Raw genomic sequence first — 22470 nt, 5'->3', positions numbered from 1 at the left:
GGAAAGAAAATCTGCCTTGTCTCTGACCTCATTGAACTTTGCAAACAGTAATCAAATAATTAGCCAAATATACGGAACTGTATACCTGTGTTTAGAGCATCAAAGGAAAGCTATATGGTACCACTGAGGGTATAATAGAGAGTTTTGACCTAAAAATGGAAGGTTAGGGAAAGCATCCTTTAAAGTGTTTTGTATCCTGAGACGTAAAGCATCAATGGCAGTTAACAAACAAAGAGAACAGTAACAAGCGCAAAAACCCCACGGAAAGAAACATGACAGAGCATCAGGGGGATGGGAAGAAGGCCTATGTGGCTAGAGGATGATGAAGCTGGAAAACAAAATAGGGCTCAGGCCAGGCGTGGTGGCTCACACCTGTAATCCCAGCACTTTGGGAGGCCAAGGCACGAAGATGGCTTGAAACCAGGAGCTCGAGACCAGCCTGGGCAACATAGGGAGATGCTGTCTCTACAAAAAGTAGCTGGGCATGGTGGCACATGCCTGTAGTCCCAGCTACTCGAGTGGCTGAGGCAGGAGGATCACTTGGACTTGGGAAGTCAAGGCCACAGTGAACCATGATCATGTCACACACCACCAAGCCATGTTAAGTTTTGTATTTCTTGCAGAGACGAGGTTTTGCTATATTGCCTAGGCTGGTCCAAACTCCTTAGCTCAAGCAATCCAATCTGCCTTCCTCAGCCTCCCAAAGTGCTGGGATTACAGCTGTGAGCTACCTTGCCCAAACTGACATTTTGTATTTCTAAGATGCCTTGCTAGATTTAATTACTTTGTAGTTTCATATAAATTTTTATAAAAGGATACACCATTTAATTAACTTACTCTTGATAAGCTGTGATACAAAGTTTATTAGAAAAAACACAAAATCAGGTCCATAACAGAACATAAACTGTTTTATAACTAATAAAACCAAAAAAAAATATGGACTAAAAAACCTTTCAATACTGAAACAATTTTTTTCTACATGTAACTTTCTAACAAGGAGTCCTTTTTAATTACAAGTATCTGAACGTGAAACTAAATACGATGTGAAGTTAGCTCAATATAGTGTATTCTGAGTTTATGTGATTCCCCATTTTTAGAGATTTCCCTCTTCAATCAAATGGGATCGGCAATATGTTCTAGCAGAAAGAAAAATCTACAATGCAAGCAGTTCTTTTCATTAAAACAACAAATAAACGCCAGAGTTTCACACAGTAGCTGTGTGAAATACATTAAACATCTACATAATCTTTTCAAAGCTTACTAGCCTTTTTAGACACTCATATACTATTTATTGCTCTAGGCCTGAGTTAGAGAAAAACACAGGGCTTCAATAAACGAGGATCCTATGGCAGGGGTGTAGTCATCTTTAAAATATGATACTTTTCCCAACTCTTACATTCACTGAACTACGTATTAGTTTAGGAAAATGACTCAATTTTGAACAAATTATCTCTGTGACTTCAACTGGTCAAGCAGATTAGACAATGTGAATTTCATATAATGGACATTGCTGTTTTATGTGCCTAGCACCCAGCTCCTCTTCTTTAGGAGGCTCTCATTTTCTTTTGAGGAGTATCCAGGAGTGAGAATATAATTTAGTCCTGACTACATGATTAAAAGTTGACTGATACAAAGATGAGCCAAGCAAAGTCAAAGGCAGTTAGCCTTGTGATTTTTGCTGCGACTACTGGCAAAAATGTGTTCTTTCCTTTGGAGCTGGGCGTTTGGTTGAATGTCAGTTTAAAGATGAATTTAATCTGGAGGAAAGCAAGAGCCTAGAGATGAAGAAAAACAGATTTCTGGACGGGCGCGGTGGCCTACGCCTGTAATCCCAACACTTTGGGAGGCAGAGGCCAGTGGATCACCTGAGGACAGGAGTTCGAGACCAACCTGACCAACACTGTGAAACCCCATCTCTACCAAAAATACAAAATTAGCTGGGTGTTGTGGTGCATGCCTGTAATCCCAGCTACTTGGGAGGCTGAGGCACAAGAATTGCTTGAACTTGGGAGGTGGAGGTTGCAGTGAGCCAAGATCATGCCAGCCTGGGCAACAAAAGTGAAACTCTGTCTCAAAAAAAAAAAAAAAGAAAGAAAGAAAAACAGATTTCTGAAGCATGTGAGTATCTGGATCAAGCAGCAGTGAGATTTTAGGTTAAAAAAAATCCCTTTTTCACCTGCTTTGGCTTGTCATTCCCAATTAAGAGTTGGGGTTAACAAAATTTACTGGCTAATCTGCAAGCTATTCATAGCTCTAAAATCCCATGAGTCTAAATTTAACAGAAGATCTTGGAAGTAAAATAATCTACTGTTGAATGAAATATGTACATTGAGAATGCTTAAAAGATTAAACAGTTTGTTCTAGTGAAAGAAAAATGGACCACAGAGTTGAGCAATCTGAATAAGTATAATCCTAATCCTGCCAATCTGCAGTGTGAATCTGACCACTTAATCTCTCTGGGCCTCTAAGAATATGAGAATATGAAGAGTACACTGAACAGACAACATTTAAGCTTTTACAAATTCCCTCATTTTAAACACTGTAAGACAATTGTCATCCTTGGCTAATTTACTATAAAGTGGCTATCCTTCATTTAGAAGGATAGTCTAAACAGATAAATCTAATCTAGATCTCTCGTATGCACAGTTCACAATACGGTTTGCGCTCTTATGAGGCTCTAATGCCCCCACTGATCTGACAGGAGGGGAAGCTCAAGTGGTAATGCTCGCCCGGTACCAATCTGGCCCGGGGGATTGGGGACCCCTGATTTAGAGTATCTATTGTCTACCAGGCACTGCACTAGTACTGAGAAGACAGATATGAATAAGACCCTGTCCCTGACATTGAAGGATTCACAGTCTAGCAGGGGAGAAAGGCAAATGAATGTCTAATTATCCTACTTAGTAAGTGAAACAAAATTTCAAATACACTTAAGGTACAAAAATAGCCCAGGAAGTGACTGACTCTATCTGGGTAGAGTGAGGAAAGGCTTCACAGAGCAATGATATCTAAAATGAATTTTAATTTCAACAGATGATAAAGAGTTTGCCAAATCAACTAGAGGCATAGGATAGTACTAGACTGAAGAAACAGGTTGTTCAAAGGTACTCACAAGCAGTTCAGTATTGATGGAGCACAAAATAGGATGGGATAGCAAGGAAATACATGAGTCTCAAGAGCAATTCAAGGATTATAAATGGTTACATACCCTATGCTACATGGGATGGAATCTACCCTGTAAGTAGTGAGGAACTAACTACTGTAGGCATTTTTAAAGGAGGGGTTATTTATCAGATTTTAAAATGTATTTTTTTATTAGAGTTCAAATAATAATTTAGTATTAAAAATTGTGAATAACAAGCTACCTTTACGAACCTAAAAAAAAATTTATTATGTAACTTTGCCCAACAGTCTTTGCCTAGCATATTATCTAGCACATTATAGCCAGCGTTTGATAAATGATGACTAAACTGTAGAAGACAGACTGAGTATCTGTGGGCATGGTGCTTAATAATAAAGATTTTAAAATGTAGAAATAGAAATGTAGACTGGCAAAAAGTGCAAAAATGTTTTAAGGTTACTTTTTTTTTTTTTTTTTTTGAGACATAGTCTCGCCCAGGCTGGAGTGCAGTGGTGCAATCTCGGCTCATTGCAACCTCCGCCTACCGGGTTCAAGCAATTCTCCTGCCTCAGCCTCCCAAGTAGCTGGGATTACAGGCGCCCGCCACCACGTCCCGCTAATTTTTTTGTATTTTTAGTAGAGACGGGGTTTCACCATGTTAGCGAGGGTGGTCTCGATCTCCTGACCTCGTGATCCGCCCAACTCGGCCTCTCAAAGTGCTGGGATTACAGGCGTGAGCCACTGCGCCCGGCCCTTAAGGTGGGGGTAAAGGGAGGGAATAGCCTCCCTCCTCAAATGCAGACAACGTTTCTCTTAATGACTTTTTTCCTTCTATATAGTTATCAGAACTTAACCAAAGCCTTCTTTTCCTTCCCAACTCTTTCCGTTACATAATACTCATACGCAAATACTCCTAGCCACACCCTAGTAAAGCAACTTTCCCAACATTGTCCAATCTAAGTTTATTATCTTCTTCAACACTACATACTCAGTCTTCAGCTTCAAAATTTCAAAAGTCCTCTAACGTTTTAATATGCTCATAACCATTTCAAAATCAAATGTTGCTAGAATACCTCTATCATGCTCACTGCTATACCTCTTACCACCACACCTTCATCATTTGAAACCTGCATTACAGCTCCACTCTCCCTATTCAGTCCTACAAACCTCATTAAGGAAGGCAGGCTAGAATTTGGAATTACTTAAGTCCGGGTGTATTTAATGTGCGTGGTCATTCTAGTGGACTAACTCTGTTTGTCTTTGTCCTTACTGTAGAGCTAAATGACTTCACAAGGGCCCGTGTAACACCAGTATTGCAGACCCAGGTGTCACAAATTCAACTAGCACATTCTGTTTTTCTCCCCCTTCTTCTATTCCTGTAGAAGATGAATCCGCAGGCAAGAATGATGGATGAGTGAAAGGGAGGGGGAATACTCCCAAAGCCCAGAGGCGGAGACTTCACTTCCGATTGCCACGCTATATCAAGAAAGCCAAAAGATAGTCTGGCCTTTCCGCAAGCCACAAGAAAAGGCAGATCAGACTTTCGGGCTCCTCGGGTAGTTCTCAAAGACAAAGACAAAAATAAGAAACTAGTCTGAAGAAAGAGAGCCCTTGCTTCTTTAGAACTCACCTGTCAAGAGCGGCGTGGACGGCGCCATGTTGTCCCGGAAAGAGAAACCGCTCGGGTGAGAGTTCACGAGGGCCGAACCCGGCCCCTACACGTCTCCTCCTGCGTGGAAACAGCGAGCTGGTGTTTCCGGAGCCATCAGCCTCGGGGCCAATCACTTCCGGTTGCGGAGTGACGCGCAAAAGGCGCCCGAACGCGCAAGCACAGATCTGGGGCGACGCTTGACAGAGCTTAGGAGGGCTGGACTGGGGCGGGTGCGCCTGCTTTCGCCCTCCTTCTCTAGCAGGAGGGGCGCGCACTTCCGCGGGGCGGAGCCCGCCTGGTGCTGACGTTGGCAGCCGAACCCAAAGTAGATCGAGGCGGCGGGCTGCACATTCCCGTTGTTGCGTTGCGTTTCCTTCCTCTTTCGCTCCGCGCTCCCGGCGGCGGCCAAAGCGGCGGCGACTACGGTGCGAGAACTACCGGCGGCCAGTTATCTTCCTCCCGCGCACCCACCAGGTTTGGCCAGTCAGTCGGCGACCGGCGCCCGGCTTGTGCTCAGCCCCCGCGCTTGCCGCGCCCAGGCCCAGCGGCCGTAGCCGGCGCCTGGCCTGAGAACCTCGGCGCTCCGGCGGCGCGGGCACCACGAGCCGAGCCTCGCAGCGGCTCGAGAGGAGGCAGGCGAGCGAGCGAGTCCCAGGGGTGGCCGGGGCAGGTGGTGGCGCCGCGAAGATGGTCGCCAAGCAGAGGATCCGTATGGCCAACGAGAAGCACAGCAAGAACATCACCCAGCGCGGCAACGTCGCCAAGACCTCGGTAAGGAAACAGCGGGCGCCCCTCTGCGTTCCGCAGCTGGGGCACAGTTGGGGTCCCTGGGGCTGCGTCGCGTTTTCTCCCGGATCCGGCCAACTGTGGGCTGGTGCCGTGGAGGGGTAGGGGCCCGAGTCTGCGAGCCACCAGACTGTAGGGGCTCGGGAACCGAAGGGGAGACCTGTGGGTGAGGGGGCCGGCCACCGGGGCTGTGGGAGCCTGGGGTCCGAGTGGTTTCTCTGCATCTGAAATGGTGGATTTTCGCTTTTGCAGAGAAATGCCCCCGAAGAGAAGGCGTCTGTAGGACCCTGGTTATTGGCTCTCTTCATTTTTGTTGTCTGTGGCTCTGGTAAGTGTCTTGCGGGCTCTCCCATCAGGTAGAGTCTTGGGTTGAAAGGGTTTGGGATGACGTGGTGACCGGTCAGTAGTGAGTCCTACCTGCGTAGTTCTCAACCCACCTGCCGAGGACTCCACATAGTTCATCTGAACCGAATTACTTGTTCCACATATGCACAGAGGGTGGTGCTCCAGAAACTTCTCCTAGTTTAATTTGTACTCACAGGAGACCAGAAAGGAGGTCAGGTCTTAGTAATGATCGAGTTGGAATAAATGTAAGACCGGACAAAACCTAACGGAATGATAATTTAGAATGTTTTTTAACTCCATTATCAGTCTTTGCAAAGGAACCTATAAATATGTACATACAGATGTTAGCACTTGATTTAACATATACCAGAATCTAACGTCTTAATGTCAAAATTGAGTATATTTTATAAAGTAAAGCTTGTGCAAAAAATTGATTCACTATAGAGGAAATGTACCTGACTGGCATTTTCATGTGTGAGTCAAATGTTTTTAGGTTAATAAAAGAAACGTTTGACATATGGTTTAAAAAAAAATTGTCAGGGCAGCCTGCTGTCAGAGAAACAGACACTTGCCTTTGCAAATAGATTACAAAAAAAAGGTCTTTCCTCTCTTCGTTTATCATCTTAATATGCAAGCTGTTAATATTGAAGTAGAAGTTTGTTTTCCACTTTCTAAAGTTACTGAGATTTCTGTTTACGTTTCACTTTGCCTTTCTTCTGCACTTACCAATTGGAAACTTTCCTGATAAATGGCTGAGAGCCAAGCAGTTTATATAACCTGAAGATTATTGAATTTCAGCTTTGTGAGAATGAGGAAACATGCTTGTGTTATAGGCCAGGCCTTAAAAGGATGCTTAATTATTTAGGGATAAACCAAAATAATTCTATGCTGGAAAAACCTGTTTGCTTTGGTGCTTTAAGTTCTTTGTAAAATGATTACTTATCTGCAAATTCTCTTGGTAATACTTAAATATAAAATTCAGCGAAGCTAAGATTAAAAAAAATAACTCAGGGACATTTCATTGTTTTATTTGTTCAGATAGGCCTGTCTTCACTTCTTATTGTAATGAAGTTATGTACCATTTGCAAATGTAAGAGTACCTTTGGATTCTACAGCTACCTTAATTAATGTTTGTTAGTCACCAGACCTATTGTATTCAAGGCTTATTTTAATATTTGCTCTTTCTTTTTACAGCAATTTTCCAGATTATTCAAAGTATCAGGATGGGCATGTGAAGTGACTGACCTTAAGATGTTTCCATTCTCCTGTGAATTTTAACTTGAACTCATTCCTGATGTTTGATACCCTGGTTGAAAACAATTCAGTAAAGCATCCTGCCTCAGAATGACTTTCCTATCATGCTTCATGTGTCATTCCAAGGTTTCTTCATGAGTCATTCCAAGTTTTCTAGTCCATACCACAGTGCCTTGCAAAAAACACCACATGAATAAAGCAATAAAATTTGATTGTTAAGATACAGTAGTGGACCCTACTTATTCAGTCAATTAAGAGTAAGTTTTTTTATGTGGTTATTAAAACACTGAACAATTAGTCTAAGTCTGCATAGACAGGGTCTAGATTTTGTTAACCCTAATGTATAAATGCAGTTAGCTTAAATTACAATTTGAAGTCTTGTGGTTTTTATATAGCTAGGCACTTTATTACTCTTTTGAACTGAAAGCACACTCCCTTATAGGGTCATGTAACTGTCCTGTAATAAGGTGATTGTAAATGGAACAACTACATAGCCTAGTTTTGCCACAACCTTTAGCATCTAAAACTTTTTAAAAGCTTCTAAATGTCTAATATAAAGGGAGATGCTTGTAGCCACAACATCTATTTTACCAATATTGTTTCCATTACACTACCTTGGATTTTTCATGAGTGAGTATAGTAACCCAAGATGCCATAGAAAAAACTTGATCATTTTCTGACTTAATCAGTTACTGTGGTTTCATTAAAAGCTGCCATGGTGGAGTGAAGTCAATCAGGGAAGGTTTGTTTATGTTACATTGATTATGTTACATTGATTTCACCAGAATTATTTTAATATATCAAAGGGGTTTACTATGCCAAACAAAATTCTAGGGAAAATACTACTAAACATGGATGCCTCATTAGAACATGCTGTTGAGTCCAATGTGCCGTAAGATATTTTATTTTAGCATGTTAAATAGCACTTTTAATAGCAAAAAAAGGCACATCAACTACAAAGTTATCCTTAGTTTGGAAATGCTTTTCTAGATGAATGATTGAAATGCCGTTAGGGTACTAGACACATCAGCCTAAAGTGGCATCTGGAATTGAATGGATTTACTGATAATGATCAATCTTTAGTCTTCCCTTTGTTACATGATTTTATAGGTTATGAATGATCAGATTTACGTTTTACTAATGGTAAGGGTGAGGGTGATAGGGCAGGTTTTGGGTTTTCTAGTACTGTTGAAAACTGCAAGTACTGGCTGTTTGTATACTTAGCCGTAACTTGGTGAATAAAAACCTGAGCAGTGTCTATGTATTAATGCGTTGGAAAGAAAGCTGCTTGTGTTTCCTTTGTTAATTGCCTCAGGATATTTCTTTTAAAATAAGCTGTTTTAAGAGGAACAGAAGGGAAATCTGCTACCTAGTCTATACACAGTGTGAACCTCATAGAGGGCTTCTGATACCCTCAAACGTGGAGAGCAGTAAGGGAGCGGAGTGGTTAAGGACTTTCAGGAACTTAACTATTCTGGAATAAGAAATTAATCAACTGACCTTGGGCCGGCAGGTTTTTAACTAAATTGTTACTTGCCTTTCTCACCAGTTAATCAACTTCTGTACTTGTTTCCCTTTTTGAAACAAGTATCTTGGTTAACTAATTCTGTTTTATGGTTGCGCTAAATTCATAGCAGGTGCCTTATTCTTTGCTTTGAGTCAAACCATTCCATATCAGAATTTTCCTTGGTTTACTATAGATAATTGGCTTTAAGTTGTTTTTGTTTTTTAATGTACAATGTTCTGATAAATTTGACTGTTAAATTGCTATAGCTGGCAATCATTTTACATATGTAAAATTGCGTTCCCTTTGTATTTCATGTGTAATTTACCAATTAAGTGCATTTTATATTTAGGTTGGATTATGCATGTTTGGGTAAACGAAAGCTGTGTCTTATTTGATTTATTCTTTAAAAATAAAGTTCCCTGAATATTTGATGCTTTTCTTATACAAGCAGATGATTTTACAGTTATCTGAGTGTACCTTTTGTAGTTAGTAGAAAATGATTTTAAAGAAGGTTTAGTATTGTACTTAAAAGAAATGGTATGCAGAGGCACAGATGTAAGATTTATAACTGGATACATAGAAAGCACAATGATTTGAATATTTTTCCAGTTAGGATTTCCTAATCTCCTTGTCATCCAATTCAAGCTCAAGATAAAGCACAATTCTTTGATCTCCATTTGCCAGTTGAATTTTATGGATCAGCTAATGTTGAGCACAGCATTACTCAGTTACTCTTTGTGGTTTAGCTCTAACATTTCAACAAGTTGTCAATTATTGTATCTGTTTATCTGTTGGGTTGTATAGTATATAATGTTGCTCAAAATAATTAAGTGGACTTCCAAAAATAAGATTTCCATTGTAACAGGATGCATTGTAATGGGCTTTGACTTACATTAAAGAAATGTGGATAGTCAACTGCAGGGCCATGACTCTTCTCACTGAAGTTACTGGAGTCTGTTGGTACAAAGGACGACCATGTAGAGCTGGATTATGTTCCTGGGCTCAGTAGCAGGTTCACCGACAAAACTTTATTGTGCTTTATTGTCTGTAAAACTTAGAACACCAGATTCTCCGTTTGGAAATTGTTTCTAAGTTTGATTTGCCTTTACCTGGCTTTTTAGTTTTTAAATTTATTTTTTAGATGCAAACCTTAACTTCAAGAGGTAGGAGTTGGTTGGCTGCAACAGCAAACTCTGTGGCACTCCCTCAGAGAAGCATTTCCTGTCTAAACTTAGTACCACACTAGCTACTTGTACTGCTTTATTTTCAAATTGAATTAGGACACATGTCCTTATTTAGAAAGAGGTTTAATGAGCAATAAAAGGCTAGAAATTAAGGGAAAAAATTAACTGCCTAGGCTTAGGTTATTTAAAGTAAATTAAAATGTATCATAAACATAAAGATAGAAGGGACATGGAAAATTTAGTCCAACTGCTTCAATTAGCAGATTAATAAAAACATGCATTTTAGTCAATGAATAACTTATATGCCAGGTATTGAACTGTGAATACATAGTCCCGACACTGAAATATCTTTCAGAGCAGTAGAGAAGGAACAGACGGCCGGGCGCGGTGGCTCAAGCCTGTAATCCCAGCACTTTGGGAGGCCGAGACGGGTGGATCACGAGGTCAGGAGATCGAGACCATCCTGGCTAACACGGTGAAACCCCGTCTCTACTAAAAAATACAAAAAACTAGCCGGGCGTGGTGGCGGCGCCTGTAGTCCCAGCTACTCGGGAGGCTGAGGCAGGAGAACGGCGTAAACCCGGGAGGCGGAGCTTGCAGTGAGCTGAGATCCGGCCACTGCACTCCAGCCTGGGCGATAGAGTAAGACTCCATCTCAAAAAAAAAAAAAAAAGAGAAGGAACAGACATAAAATGAAATGAAAGCATAACCACAATCGTAATAAGTATTTCAAAGGACAAGTAAAACCAGATAAATTTTTTTGTTGTTGTTTTTTGTTTTTTTCCATCACAGAGCTAATTGGGGGAGAGCACAAATGAACCAAAGTTTCTTGTACCCTATGGTATTAGGAATGATTGCAAAACTTGCGCTTAGAACACTTCTCTTTTCATGAGCTATTTGCTTCTGCTTTCACAGAAGTTCTTTAATTTTTTAAAAATTGCCAATTCATAGAAGGAAAAAGGAATCCGTCCTTTTATGGGTGCATTAAAAAAAAATTAGTGACAAATTTACTTTTGGTGCTCCCTCTACAGCACAAAAATGCAAGGGTCAGTAATGTTACGACTGTGATACATTCAAGGTTACATTTTTAAAAATTATTTTGCTAGAGTTTTGTTGAATAAGTTTTCATCTGGGCCAGGCGCGGTGGCTCACTCCTGTAATCCCAGCACTTTGGGAAGCCGAGGCAGATGGATCACCTGAAGTCAGGAGTTCGAGACCAGCCTGGCCAACATGGCGAAACCCCATCTCTACTAAAAATACAAAATTAGCCGGGTGTGATGGCACATGCCTGTGATCCCAGCTACTTAGGAGGCTGAGGCAGGAGAATCACTTGAACCTGGGAGACGGAGGTTGCAGTGAGCCAAGATCGCACCATTGCTCTCCAGCCTGGGCAACAAGAGCAGAAACTCCATCTAAAAAATAAAAAATAAATAAAACATTTTTCATCTGTGATGTCGAAAAGTCGAAAATAAAATTATTTTGTTTTGTTTTTAATTTTTTAAAAAATAGAGATGGGGTCTCTCTATGTTGCCCAGGCTGCTCTTAAACTCCTGGGCTCAAGTGATCCTCCTGTCTCAGCCTCTCAAAGTGCTGAGAAGACTGACAAGAGTCACCGCACCTGTCCAAAATAAAAATTTTTAATAGGCAGTCCAGTAGTCCGAAAAATGAAGTAATGTGCTCTCCAGAGATACTTTTTGTATCAAAGGGTTTAATGAATATTTTCCAGTGTGCATATTTCTACTTTGCAATGCAGATAGAACAAATCTGTGTATTTATTAAAACTGATTACAGTATTATTACATGGACTAATAACAAATTTTTGTTTTCTAGTACAGTGTGTTGTGGAGAAAGCCTGCCAAACAGGAGAATGAGAATAATGTATTTTGAACTGAAATAATTGATTCAGGAGCTTTAGAAATGATCTTGATTGGCCCTTTTATTTTACATTTGAGGACATACGGCCTAGAGATACTGTCCTTCCTAACACCAATAAAGCAGTGACAGAGCAAGGATAAGAAAACTGGGCTTGTAATGATGAAATTGGCACTTGGTATGTTGAATGCCAAGGAATTATGCTTTAAGCATGTCTCCTTTTTTTTTTTTTTTTTAGCAATTTAAAACACTTTTATATTAAAAATGTAATGTCTCATTTTACCTGGGAAGATTATGTATTAATCTAGCGAAACTCTATGAGTTCTCCATGGTGATGAAATCTGAAGATCTGTTACCCTCAGATGGCTTCCCACTGCCGTTGGGAAGAAATAACTCTTTTTGCCTTGGTTTTCAGGAGGCTTCACAACCTACCTTTCGGCCTTGTCCTCCACAGCTTCCCTCCATAGAACTGTTCTAGCCCTGATTTTGCAGATACCTTGTACTTTAGGTGGTTTTGCCCACTTTTCCTGCATTAAGATACTACCTACCCTTTCGAGCTTTAATTTCACCTCTCCTGTAAAGCTTTCTCTTGCCATGGGATTCAGGAAGACTCTCTTTGGGACATACAGCTCTGGACCAGTTAGCATTTATTATGTTTACATGTTTATTATGTGTGTTTCTTAGTTTCTCAGACATGGAATACTCAAGGGCAAAGGCTATGTTTTTTCTTTATTTCTTCATCTACTGCCATCACTCCCTTGGCTAGTACAGAGCTTTACACATATAGTGGGTGTTCAACATACTAGTTGAGTGATAAAGTGAAAAAGATCGATGAATGCCTTATATCAGGATAATCTTTAACAAGCAGGTCTTTTTGTAAAATCCTCTAACCCTGGTATAACAGTCATCCCAACTACTTCCAAGCCTGGTCACCTCTGGTTGATGACTGGGCTCAACACCAGAATTCAGTTTCTTTACCCTTTAAACAAACTCCTCCAGGATAGGCTTGATACTTGGAAGTACTTAAACAGTCATATTTGAGAATGGTTCATAATGTGTCATTGAGAAAACAAAAAAGCACTTTATCAAAGAAAGTTGACACTTTACCACACTGGTCAGTCTGGTTATAAGGAAAGAGTCAAACCGCCATGCTTGCTGGTAGAGCAGGTGCTTGTGGGCTGTCAGCTGCCCTCTGTCCCAGCCCCATCATAGGGTATAGGACGGTACAAGGACACCACACCAGTGCACCCTTCTCTGTGCCAGGCCCATGCAAACCAGGCGAGTATACTCCAAACCAAATCCAGCCCCTGAGTAGAGACAGCTTGTTCTCCTCACAAAGGAATTCCCCACAGTAAGTCCACACCATTTTGACTATCATTTAGGATGTGGTGTGGTTGCCAAACCAAGTCTCACATTGGGCAAAGGAGACTTCCAGCACCCTTTTGGGAAAATGTCGTCCAGGGAGCCACACAAAGCACCCTACTCAGAGCACATTTAGCTTCTGGCACCCAGGAGTGCCATGAGACCAGGGTAAACCACCAAGACGCTGCAACTTTGTTTTCTGTTTGACATATGCAGCACCAATAAACGCACAACTGCAGATCCCAAAGCACAAATGCATCTGGGATTGAGATAGATTGTAATTGCATATAAAGCCTAAATCATAAAGTTGATTTTACAGTGGGAGTGTCCAAGCATGTTTGTGCCTAGCTCCAGCCCTAGTTACTAGTGCACAATCTGCCTGTCAATTACTCGTGGATTAAGTGGAGAAGAAAGGTACCACAGACAGTGAACAACACCTGGAAAGTCATTTGTTCTTGCTTGAGAATAGTATAAAGATCTTTTTCAAGGCCAGATTACTTTGTTTTTGTAAACATCTCAATAAAATTCATCTATGTTGCCAAACATACACAGGGAAAGCTGACCCAGCAGAGTTTAATACTCAGCCTGGTTTTGTCCAGGCGCGGTGGCTCAAGCCTATATACTCCTAGCACTTGGGGAGGCCAAGGCAGGCGGGTTGCTTGAGCTCAGGAGTTCAAGACCAGCCTGGGCAATATGGTGAAACCCTGTCTCTACAAAAAATACAAATATTAACTGGGCTTGGTAGCGTGTGCCTGTGGTCCCAGCTACTCAGGAGGCTGAGATGGGAGGATTGCTTGAGCCCTGGAGGCAGAGATTGCAATGAGCTGAGATCACACCACTACACTCCAGCCTGGGCAGTGGAGCCAGAACCTGTCAAAAACAAAACAACAGCAACAACAAAACTCAAACAGAAACAAAAACTCAGCCTGATCTAATCTATTACTCAGAGTGTAGTTTGGGGACCAACAGTAACCTGGAAGCCTGATAGAAATGCAGTGTCTCAGACACCCCACCAAAGGCCCACTGAATCAGAATCTGCATTTTCACAGGATTCTCAGGTGATCTATCTGCAAACAAAACTTTGAGAAGTATTGAAAAGGGCCTTGAGTTCTGGTTCCAGCTCTGGCACTTAACTAGTTCCATAGTCTTGCATCCCAAAACCTCCTTGAGCTTCATTCATTTCACTTGAGGAAAACAAAACACCCACCTGCCTCATACAGTGAAGTCCAATGATGGTAAAATCACTTTGAAAAATTAGGAATACTCTATGCAAATAAGATACCACTGACTTTGTGAGCTGCAAAACCAATAGAGCTTTGATAGGTTGAAGGACCTTCCTCACTGAAAACAAAAAGAAATCATAGCCTTCATGTTGATATTTGGCTTGGCTGAAAGTCACCTACCATCCTAGGATCACTAGCTATTTTTAGATCTCAAATTATACTTTTACCTTTCCCAAGTTTTGCCTTCCAAATGGCTTCTCAAAATTTATAGGACTGTGCATCATATTTTGCTATTTAGCTTCCGCTAAAAAACGTTTTGCACGTAGCAGGTTGAGAACATATTGGTCTCAAAGATTACTCTTCCACACTAGTTAGCTCTGCTTCAGATGCTCCTATGACACCCCTTTTATTACCTTACATCAAAATTGCCATCACTAGGAAGTGCGATGATTGTACCTACAGGTAATGCCACCCTGGACATGAAAAAGGCACTCGGCAAATATATAGGCTCTTAAAACTTGTCCTTGAAAAGTTGAATTCCCATTAAAAGAAAACAGAAAAATGTTTAGAGAAAATATATGGAATTTGGACTGGATGTGGTGGCTTATGCCTTTGATCCCAGAACTTTGGGAGCTGAGGTGGGAGGATTGCTCAAGCCCAGGAGTTTGAGACCAGTCTGGGCAATGTAGTGAGACCTCATCTCTATAAAAAATAAAAAACGTAGCCAAATGTGGTGGCTCATGCTTGTAGTCCCAGCTACTTGGGAGGCTGAAGTAGAAGGATCACTTGGGAGGTCAAGGCTGCAGTGAGCTGAGATCACACAACTGCACTCCAGCCTGGGTCACAAAGTGAGACTCTGTCTCAAAATAAATAAAAAATATGGAATTTGATTTTATACCTTCCTCATTTTCAAATAAACTTAGATTTACAGAAAGTTTGCAAAGATAGCATAGAGAGTTCCTGTATATCCTTTACTCCACTTCCATTAACATTAACATCTTATATCCATGGTACGTTTTTCAAAACCAAGAAATTAACAGTACAGGAATACTTAAACTAACTTAGGACTACATTTGGATTTCACCAATATTCCACTAATGTGCCTTTGCTGTTTCTGGATCCTGTCAAAGTTACCACACTTCAATGTAGCCTTCAGTCTTTTTGTTTGTTTGTTTTTTGTTTTGTTTTTTTAAGAGTGTCTCTTTCTGTCACCCAGGCTGGAGTATGGTGGTGCGATCATTGCTCACTGCAGCCTAGAACTCCTGGCCTCAAGTGATCCTCCTGCCTCGGTGTCCCAAAGTGCTGGGATTACAGGCATGAGCCACTGCACCTGGCCCTCTTTTTTGTTTGTTTGTTTTTTAGTAATGAGGAAATTGTGCCTCATATCAGATATCAGATAAAAATTCAGTATGCTAGATTTTTTAATATTTTAATTATAAAAAGTTCAAATATACATAAAATAACATGACATGTCTACATGTCATTATCAATATACCACAGTTGTTAAAATTTTGCCATATTTGCTTCAAATCTCTTTTTAAAAATATAAACAAAATGTTACAGTTAGGATGAAAATACCCCTTTTTTGCCCCCTAAAGTCAATGTAGGCCATTTACATATTTTTCTGGTACTTTTAGAATACATGTATAAATTTATAAATGAAACATACCCTTGTACACTTTTAAGACTTTAATAAGTGGTATCAAGCTGTACATTGTCATATGAAACTTTACACTCAATGCCATTTTGAGATTTCTTCAGTGGATCTGTTTCATTCATTTGAATTGTTTTATAGAATTTATAAATATGCCACATTTGTTTATCTAACTTCCTTATGAGGGATACTGAAGTTGCTTCCACTTGTTCCCACTTGTTTGAAATCTGGGTTGTAATGAATATGGGTGTTTATATTAATATATTTTCTCCTTGTTTAGCTGTATACAGAATTTCTCTAGTCTAGAATTTGGAACGTCTGGGCATGCGGTATGTACATCTTCCAATGTATGAGGTATGGTGAAATTGCTATCCAAAAGAGGGTATAAAAAGCATTGTTTCCGCTAGCAATGTGCAAGAGTTCATCTATCCTCAAGTGCTCATTAAAATTTCGTTTTATCAGATACTAACTTTTGCCCATCTAATAAGAAGGTAAAGTTGCCTCCTTGTTTTAATATGCATTCTCTGATTACTAGTAAGGTTGAGTAACTTTTCAAGTGCTGGCTCTGAAGCCTGGATTTGTATCTGTTTTCTGTCACTTTGTATCTATATGACCTTGGGCAATCTAAGCCTCAGTTTTTTCAACTATAAAATAAAGATTAAATGAGCTTATATATGTGAAACACATAGAAATGAGACTGGTGTAACAAGATGCCCTGGATTCATCTGAGATATTTCCTTCTCTAAACTTGGAATCAGCCTTTTTCTCCAGGAGTTCTGGTTCTTTTTATCAGGATATGGTATTTAGAGATTGCAACCTGGACTCTAGGGGAGCTCATTACAGCTGTGTTGTCACTGCTTCTAAGACTTTTAGTGAACATAGCTTATAAAATATGTATTTTTAAGAGGAAACTTATACTGTTATTTATACTGGTATAATTTATACTGATATTTCCAATTTAAATGTAAGACTATAGTTTTCACTTATGTCTTTAATTTTATGTTTGTATCCCTTAAAAAATTTTTGTTTAAGAGACAGAGTCTTGCTTTGTCACTCAGGCAGGTTTAGTGGAGTAGCTCATTGAAGCCTCAAACTGCTGGGCTCAAGTGATCCTTCCGTGTAAGCCTCCTGAATAGCTAGGACTACAGGTACTCACCACCATGGCTGGCTAATTGTTTGTATTGTGTTGTAGAGACAAGGTCTCACTATGTTGACCAGGCTGGTCTCGAACTCCTGGGCTCAACTGATCTTCCCACCTCGGCCTCCCAAACTGCTGAGATTACAAAGAGCCACTTTGCCCAGCTTTCCTTCATGTCTTTCAATAATGTTTTGCAGTTTTCAGAATATAAGTTTTGTTGTTGTTAAATTTATTTCTAAGTACATTATTCTTTTTGATTCCATTGTAAGTGGAATTTTTCCCTTAATTTTATTTTCTTTTTGCTCACTGCTACTGTGTAGATGTTCAGTTGTTTTCATATATTGATCTTGTACCCTGCAACCTTGTAGAGCTCATTTACTAGTGCTAATAGTTGTTTAGTGAATTCCTTAGGATTTTCCACACACAAGATTATGTGATCTACAAATAGAGAGTTTTACTTCTTTCCTTTCCGGTCTGAATGCCTGTTCATTTACTTGTCTAATTACCCTGGTTAGAATTAACCTCCAGTACAATATTGAATAGAAGTGGCAACAGTGGGCTCATGCCTGTAATCCCAGCACTTTGGGAAGTCGAGGTGGGTGGATCACTTGAGGTCATGAGTTCAAGGCCAGCCTGGCCAACATGGTGAACCGCATCTCCACTAAACATACAAAACTTAGCCGGGCGTGGTGGTGCACACCTGTAATCCCAGCTATTTGGGAGGCTGTGATGGGAGAATTGCTTGTACCTGGGAGGCAGAGGTTGCAGTGACCCAAGATCGAGCCATTGCACTCCTGCCTGGGAGAAAAAAAACAAAATGGCAACAGTAGACATCTTTGTTTTGTTCTGGATCTTAACAAGAAAACATTCAGTCATTTACCATTAATTATGATGTTAGTTGTGGGTTTTTTGTAGATGTCCTTTTTCTTTTTCTTTTTTTTTTCTTCAGATGAAGTCTTACTCTTTTGCCCAGGCTGGAGTGCAATGGTATGATCTCGGCTCACTGCAACCTCCGCCTTCTGGGTTCAAGCAATTCTTCTCCCTCAACCCCCTGAGTAGCTGGGATTACAGGCGCCCACCACCACGTCAAGCTAATTTTTGTATTTTTAGTAGAGATGGGGTTTCACCATGTTGGTCAGGCTGGTCTCGAACCCCTGACCTCGTGATCCACCCACCTCGGCCTCATACAGGCATGAGCCACCGCGCCTGGCCAGATGTGCTTTTTCAGACAGAGGTTTTGGTTTGCTAGTATCTCTGTAGAATTTTTACATTTATGTTCATAAGAGATCTTGGTGTAGTTTTCATTTCTTGTTGTGTAGGTTTTGTTATCAGGGTAATACTGGCCTCGTAGAATAAATCAGGAGTTATTCTCTTCTGTTTCCTGGAAGAGTTTGTGAAGAATTGGCATTAATTCTTTAAACATTTTGTAGAATTCACCAATAAAGCCATCTGGGCCTAGGCTTTTCTTTGTGGATAGTTGTTTTGTTACAAATTCCATTTCTTTTCTTCCCCCCTTTAGACAGGGTCTTCCTCTGTCACCTAGGCTAGAATGCAGTGGCACGATCATGACTCACTGCAGCCTTGACCTCCTAGGCTCAAGCAATCCCCCTGTCTCAGCCTCCTGAGTACCTGGGACTACAAGTGTATGTCACCATGCCCAGCTAATTATGTATTTTTTGTTTTGTAGAGATGGGGCCTCGCTGTGTTGCCTGGACTGGTCTCAAACTCTTGGGCTCAAGTGATCCTCCCACCTCAGACTCTCAAAGTGCTGGGGTTACAGGTGTGAACCACTGTGCCCACCACAAATCCAATTTCTTTACTTGTTAGAGGTCTGTTCAGATTTTTTGTTTCTTCTTGATTCAGTGTTAGTAGTTTATGTCTTTTTAGAAATTTGTTCGTTTTGTCTGTTATCTGGTTGGTGTACAGTTGTTCACAATATTCCTTTATAATCATTATTATTTTGTAACGTTAATAGTAACATTTCCTCTTTCATTTGAGCCTTCTCTCTTTTTCTTGGTCAATCTAGCTAAAGGTTTGTCAACTTTGTTGTTCTTTTAAAAGAACCAACTTTCAGGTTTATTAATTCTCTCTATTGTTTTTCTGTACTCAATTTCTTTAATTTCTGTTCTATGGCCCTTGATATTCTAGGCTTGCCTGTGCTGGCATGGATCCTTTGCTGTATGAATGGGCTGGAGTGAGGGGGATTGGACCCAGTATTCTCAGTAGATTCTGTATCCCACGAGTGGGTGCTGGGTAGAAGAAGGGGGCTCCCACCTTTCGGCTACACCACCCTGAACTTAGCCTTTGCAACAGGTAGATGGGGAAGGAGGAGAAATGGAGACATGCTGCCCTGATGGGAAGATACTGCAGCCCTCTAGTTGGGAGGTGAGGGCAGAGGGAGCCTTGTGTTCTTGGCCATGTTTACCTGGAGTAGGGTTCCCATCACTCTGAATATGGAAGGGTAAGGAAATTGGTCATGACTCAAATGCCATAGATTCTTACTGTTCCTAACTAGTTTTAGTAGGTTAGGTTTTCTTTTCTTTTCTTTTCTTTTTTGAGATGGAGTCTCACTGAGTCACCCAGGCTGGAGTGCAGTGGCATGATCTTGGTTCACTGCAACTTCCTCCTCCCGGGTTCAAGTGATTCTCCTGCCTCAGCCTTCCGAGTAGCTGGGACTACAGGAATGCATCACCACACGCAGCTAATTTTTGTATTTTTTAGTAGAGACGGGTTTCCACCATGTTGGCTAGACTGGTCTTGAGCTCCTGACCTCTCAGGTGATCTACCTGCCTCGGCCTCCCAAAGGGCTGGGATTACAGGCATGAGCTACCATGCCCGACCAGTTTTAGTAGGTTTTCTTGAATAAATGTTTCTTCATTTGCTATGTGGCCCTAAGACAATTTCTAAAGAACTTAAATTTTGTGTTTTAATGATTTTCACCAGTTTCATTGTGGAATGGGTCCATAGAGGTCCTCAGGTTGCCATGCCAGAAAGATAATCTCAGTGGTTGCTTTTACATTTTTAATTCAATTTAATAACTATATATTATATTTACTTTGTTTTAATATCAAATCTATTAAGCCAGATATATTCACAGAAATCTAGTTCTTATTTCTTGTTTTCTTTCTTTGATACAGGGTCTTACTCTGTTGCCCAGGGTGGAGTGCAGTGGTGTGATCACAGCTCACTGCAGGCAGTTTCTACCTCTTGGGTTCAGATGATTCTCCCAGCTCAGTCTCTTGGGTAGCTGGGATTATAGATGTGTGCCACCATGTCTGGCTTATTTTTGTAATTGTGTGTGTGTGTGTGTGTGTGTTGAGATGGGGGGGTTCACCATATTGCCAGCCTGGTCTTGAACTCCTGGGCTCAAGCGACCTGTCCACCTCAGCCTCCCAAATTGCTGGGATTACAGGTGTGAACCACTGTGCCTGCCTGCTGTTCCTATTTTTGTTCTTTCTACTTTCTTGTCTCTTCCTATTCATAAGGCTACAATATTTTGTGAGATTAACATAGCGTAACATTCACCCTTTTAAAGTGTATACATTTCAGTGGTTTTTAGTATATTTTACAAAGCTATGCAACCATCATTACTACCAAATTTCAGAATACTTCATTTCCCCAGAAATAAACTTTGTATCTTTCACTCCCTTCCCCATATCCATTGATGTTCATTGCCCCTCCCCTTTCCTCTAACCTCTAGCAACCACAGAGTCTACTTTCTCTCTAGATGTGCCTACTCTGGACTTTTCATATAAATGGAATAATACAGTATGCGACCTTTTGTGATTGACTTCTTTTACTTAACATAATGTTTTCAAGGCTCATTCATTTTAGAGCATGAAACAGTACTTCATTCTTTTTGATTTGTTTCCCCATTCATCAGTTGATGGACATGTGGATTGTTTCCATTTGGGGGCTATTATGAATAATGTTGCCATGAACATTCATGTACAAGTTTTTGTGTTCGACATATGTGATTTCTTTTTTCTCTTGAGTATATACCTAGGAGAACAATTCTTGGGTTTTAGATAACCTTTTTAAAAAAGGCTTTCTTTTATGCTTTTATTAAGAGATAGATAATAGAGATATGGATATATAAATATTCACTTTCTTAGATAAACGGTAGGATTGCACAGATACCCTTTTCTTTATCTTACTTTTTCCACTTAAAATATATCCTGGAAAGCAAAAGCAAAAAATATATATCCTGGGCATCAGTCCATGTAAGTGTATAGAGATATTCCTCACTTCTTTTTATAGCTCCATGATCAGGATGTGCCATGATTTATTCAACCAGTCACTATTCATAGACATTAGTTTTACTGTCTCTTGCCATTACAAACAGAACTGCAATAAATTACCTTATGTATTATATCTTTTCATATTTGTGCAAGTGTGTTTTAAGGATAAATTCTTGGAGTAAGATTTCTGAGCCAAAGGATAAATGCAGTTCAGTATTATCAAATTCCCTTCCATTGAGGTTATTCTGTTCTATGTTCCTATCAGCAATGTATCAGAGTAATGGTTTCCCTATATGGTTACTTTTTAAAATGTACTATATATGATTAAAAATAATAGGCCAGTTCGGCCGTCTCTCCGGCCCGGTTTCCCTTGGCGTGCGACTGTGCGCTCAATCCAGCACCATGGGGAAGCGGGACAATCGGGTGGCCTATATGAACCCAATAGCAATGGCGAGATCAAGGGGTTCAGTCCAGTCTTCAGGGCCAACAATACACGATTATCTGAATCGACCAAGGCCTACCTGGGAAGAAGTAAAAGAGCAACTAGAAAAGAAAAAGAAAGGCTCCAAGGCTTTGGCTGAATTTGAAGAAAAAATGAATGAGAACTGGAAGAAAGAACTGGAAAAACACAGGGAGAAATTATTAAGTGGAAGTGAGAGCTCATCCAAAAAAAGACAGAGAAAGAAAAAAGAAAAGAAGAAATCTGGTAGGTATTCATCTTCTTCTTCATCAAGCTCTGATTCTTCCAGCAGTTCTTCTGATTCCGAAGATGAGGATAAGAAACAAGGAAAATGGAGAAAGAAAAAGAAGAACCGTTCACATAAATCTTCTGAAAGCTCCATGTCAGAAACTGAATCAGACAGTAAGGATAGTTTAAAAAAGAAAAAGAAGTCAAAAGATGGAACTGAGAAAGAAAAGGATATTAAAGGACTCAGCAAAAAGAGAAAGATGTATTCTGAAGATAAACCTTTATCATCTGAGTCTTTGTCAGAATCAGAGTATATTGAGGAGGTGCGAGCAAAAAAGAAGAAAAGCAGTGAAGAGGCCGGGCGCGGTAGCTCAAGCCTGTAATCCCAGCACTTTGGGAGGCCGAGACGGGCGGATCACGAGGTCAGGAGATCGAGACCATCCT

General features: G+C 40.5%; 2 protein-coding genes and 1 pseudogene across 4 annotated transcripts in view; 2 read left to right on the top strand and 1 right to left on the bottom strand.

Moving 5' to 3' along the window:
* The window catches only part of EIF2A (eukaryotic translation initiation factor 2A, 65kDa), a 34531-nt gene extending 29643 nt beyond the window's left edge, over positions 1–4888 (bottom strand). Inside the window, exon 1 of the mRNA XM_011958951.1 lies at positions 4752–4888. Coding sequence (XP_011814341.1) covers positions 4752–4779 — 28 coding nt within the window. The 5' untranslated portion in view covers positions 4780–4888. The remainder of the gene's footprint in view (positions 1–4751) is intronic.
* SERP1 (stress-associated endoplasmic reticulum protein 1) overlaps positions 1–9579 on the top strand; it is a 59168-nt gene extending 49589 nt beyond the window's left edge. Inside the window, exons 3-6 of one of the 2 annotated variants that reach the window (XM_011958953.1) lie at positions 4504–5363; positions 5409–5543; positions 5811–5886; positions 7098–9579. In XM_011958953.1, the coding sequence (XP_011814343.1) occupies positions 5460–5543; positions 5811–5886; positions 7098–7138 (201 nt within the window). In that variant the 5' untranslated portion in view covers positions 4504–5363; positions 5409–5459 and the 3' untranslated portion in view covers positions 7139–9579. Of the gene's footprint in view, positions 1–4396; positions 5544–5810; positions 5887–7097 lie in introns of both variants that reach the window. The other variant, XM_011958952.1, reaches the window with a different exon arrangement.
* Positions 9580–21686: 12107 nt separating this feature from the next.
* Positions 21687–22409, top strand: LOC105524001 (annotated as a pseudogene). The gene has a single exon (XR_001003686.1). The product of XR_001003686.1 is annotated as a protein FAM133B pseudogene (transcript).
* The last annotated feature ends 61 nt before the right edge of the window (positions 22410–22470 follow it).

Source organism: Colobus angolensis, unplaced genomic scaffold (assembly GCF_000951035.1).
Source record: "Colobus angolensis palliatus isolate OR3802 unplaced genomic scaffold, Cang.pa_1.0 Scaffold48, whole genome shotgun sequence".
Taxonomy (NCBI): domain Eukaryota; kingdom Metazoa; phylum Chordata; class Mammalia; order Primates; family Cercopithecidae; genus Colobus; species Colobus angolensis.
The sequence above is the reverse complement of the archived record's forward strand: the minus strand, read 5'-3'. Positions and strand labels throughout refer to the sequence as shown.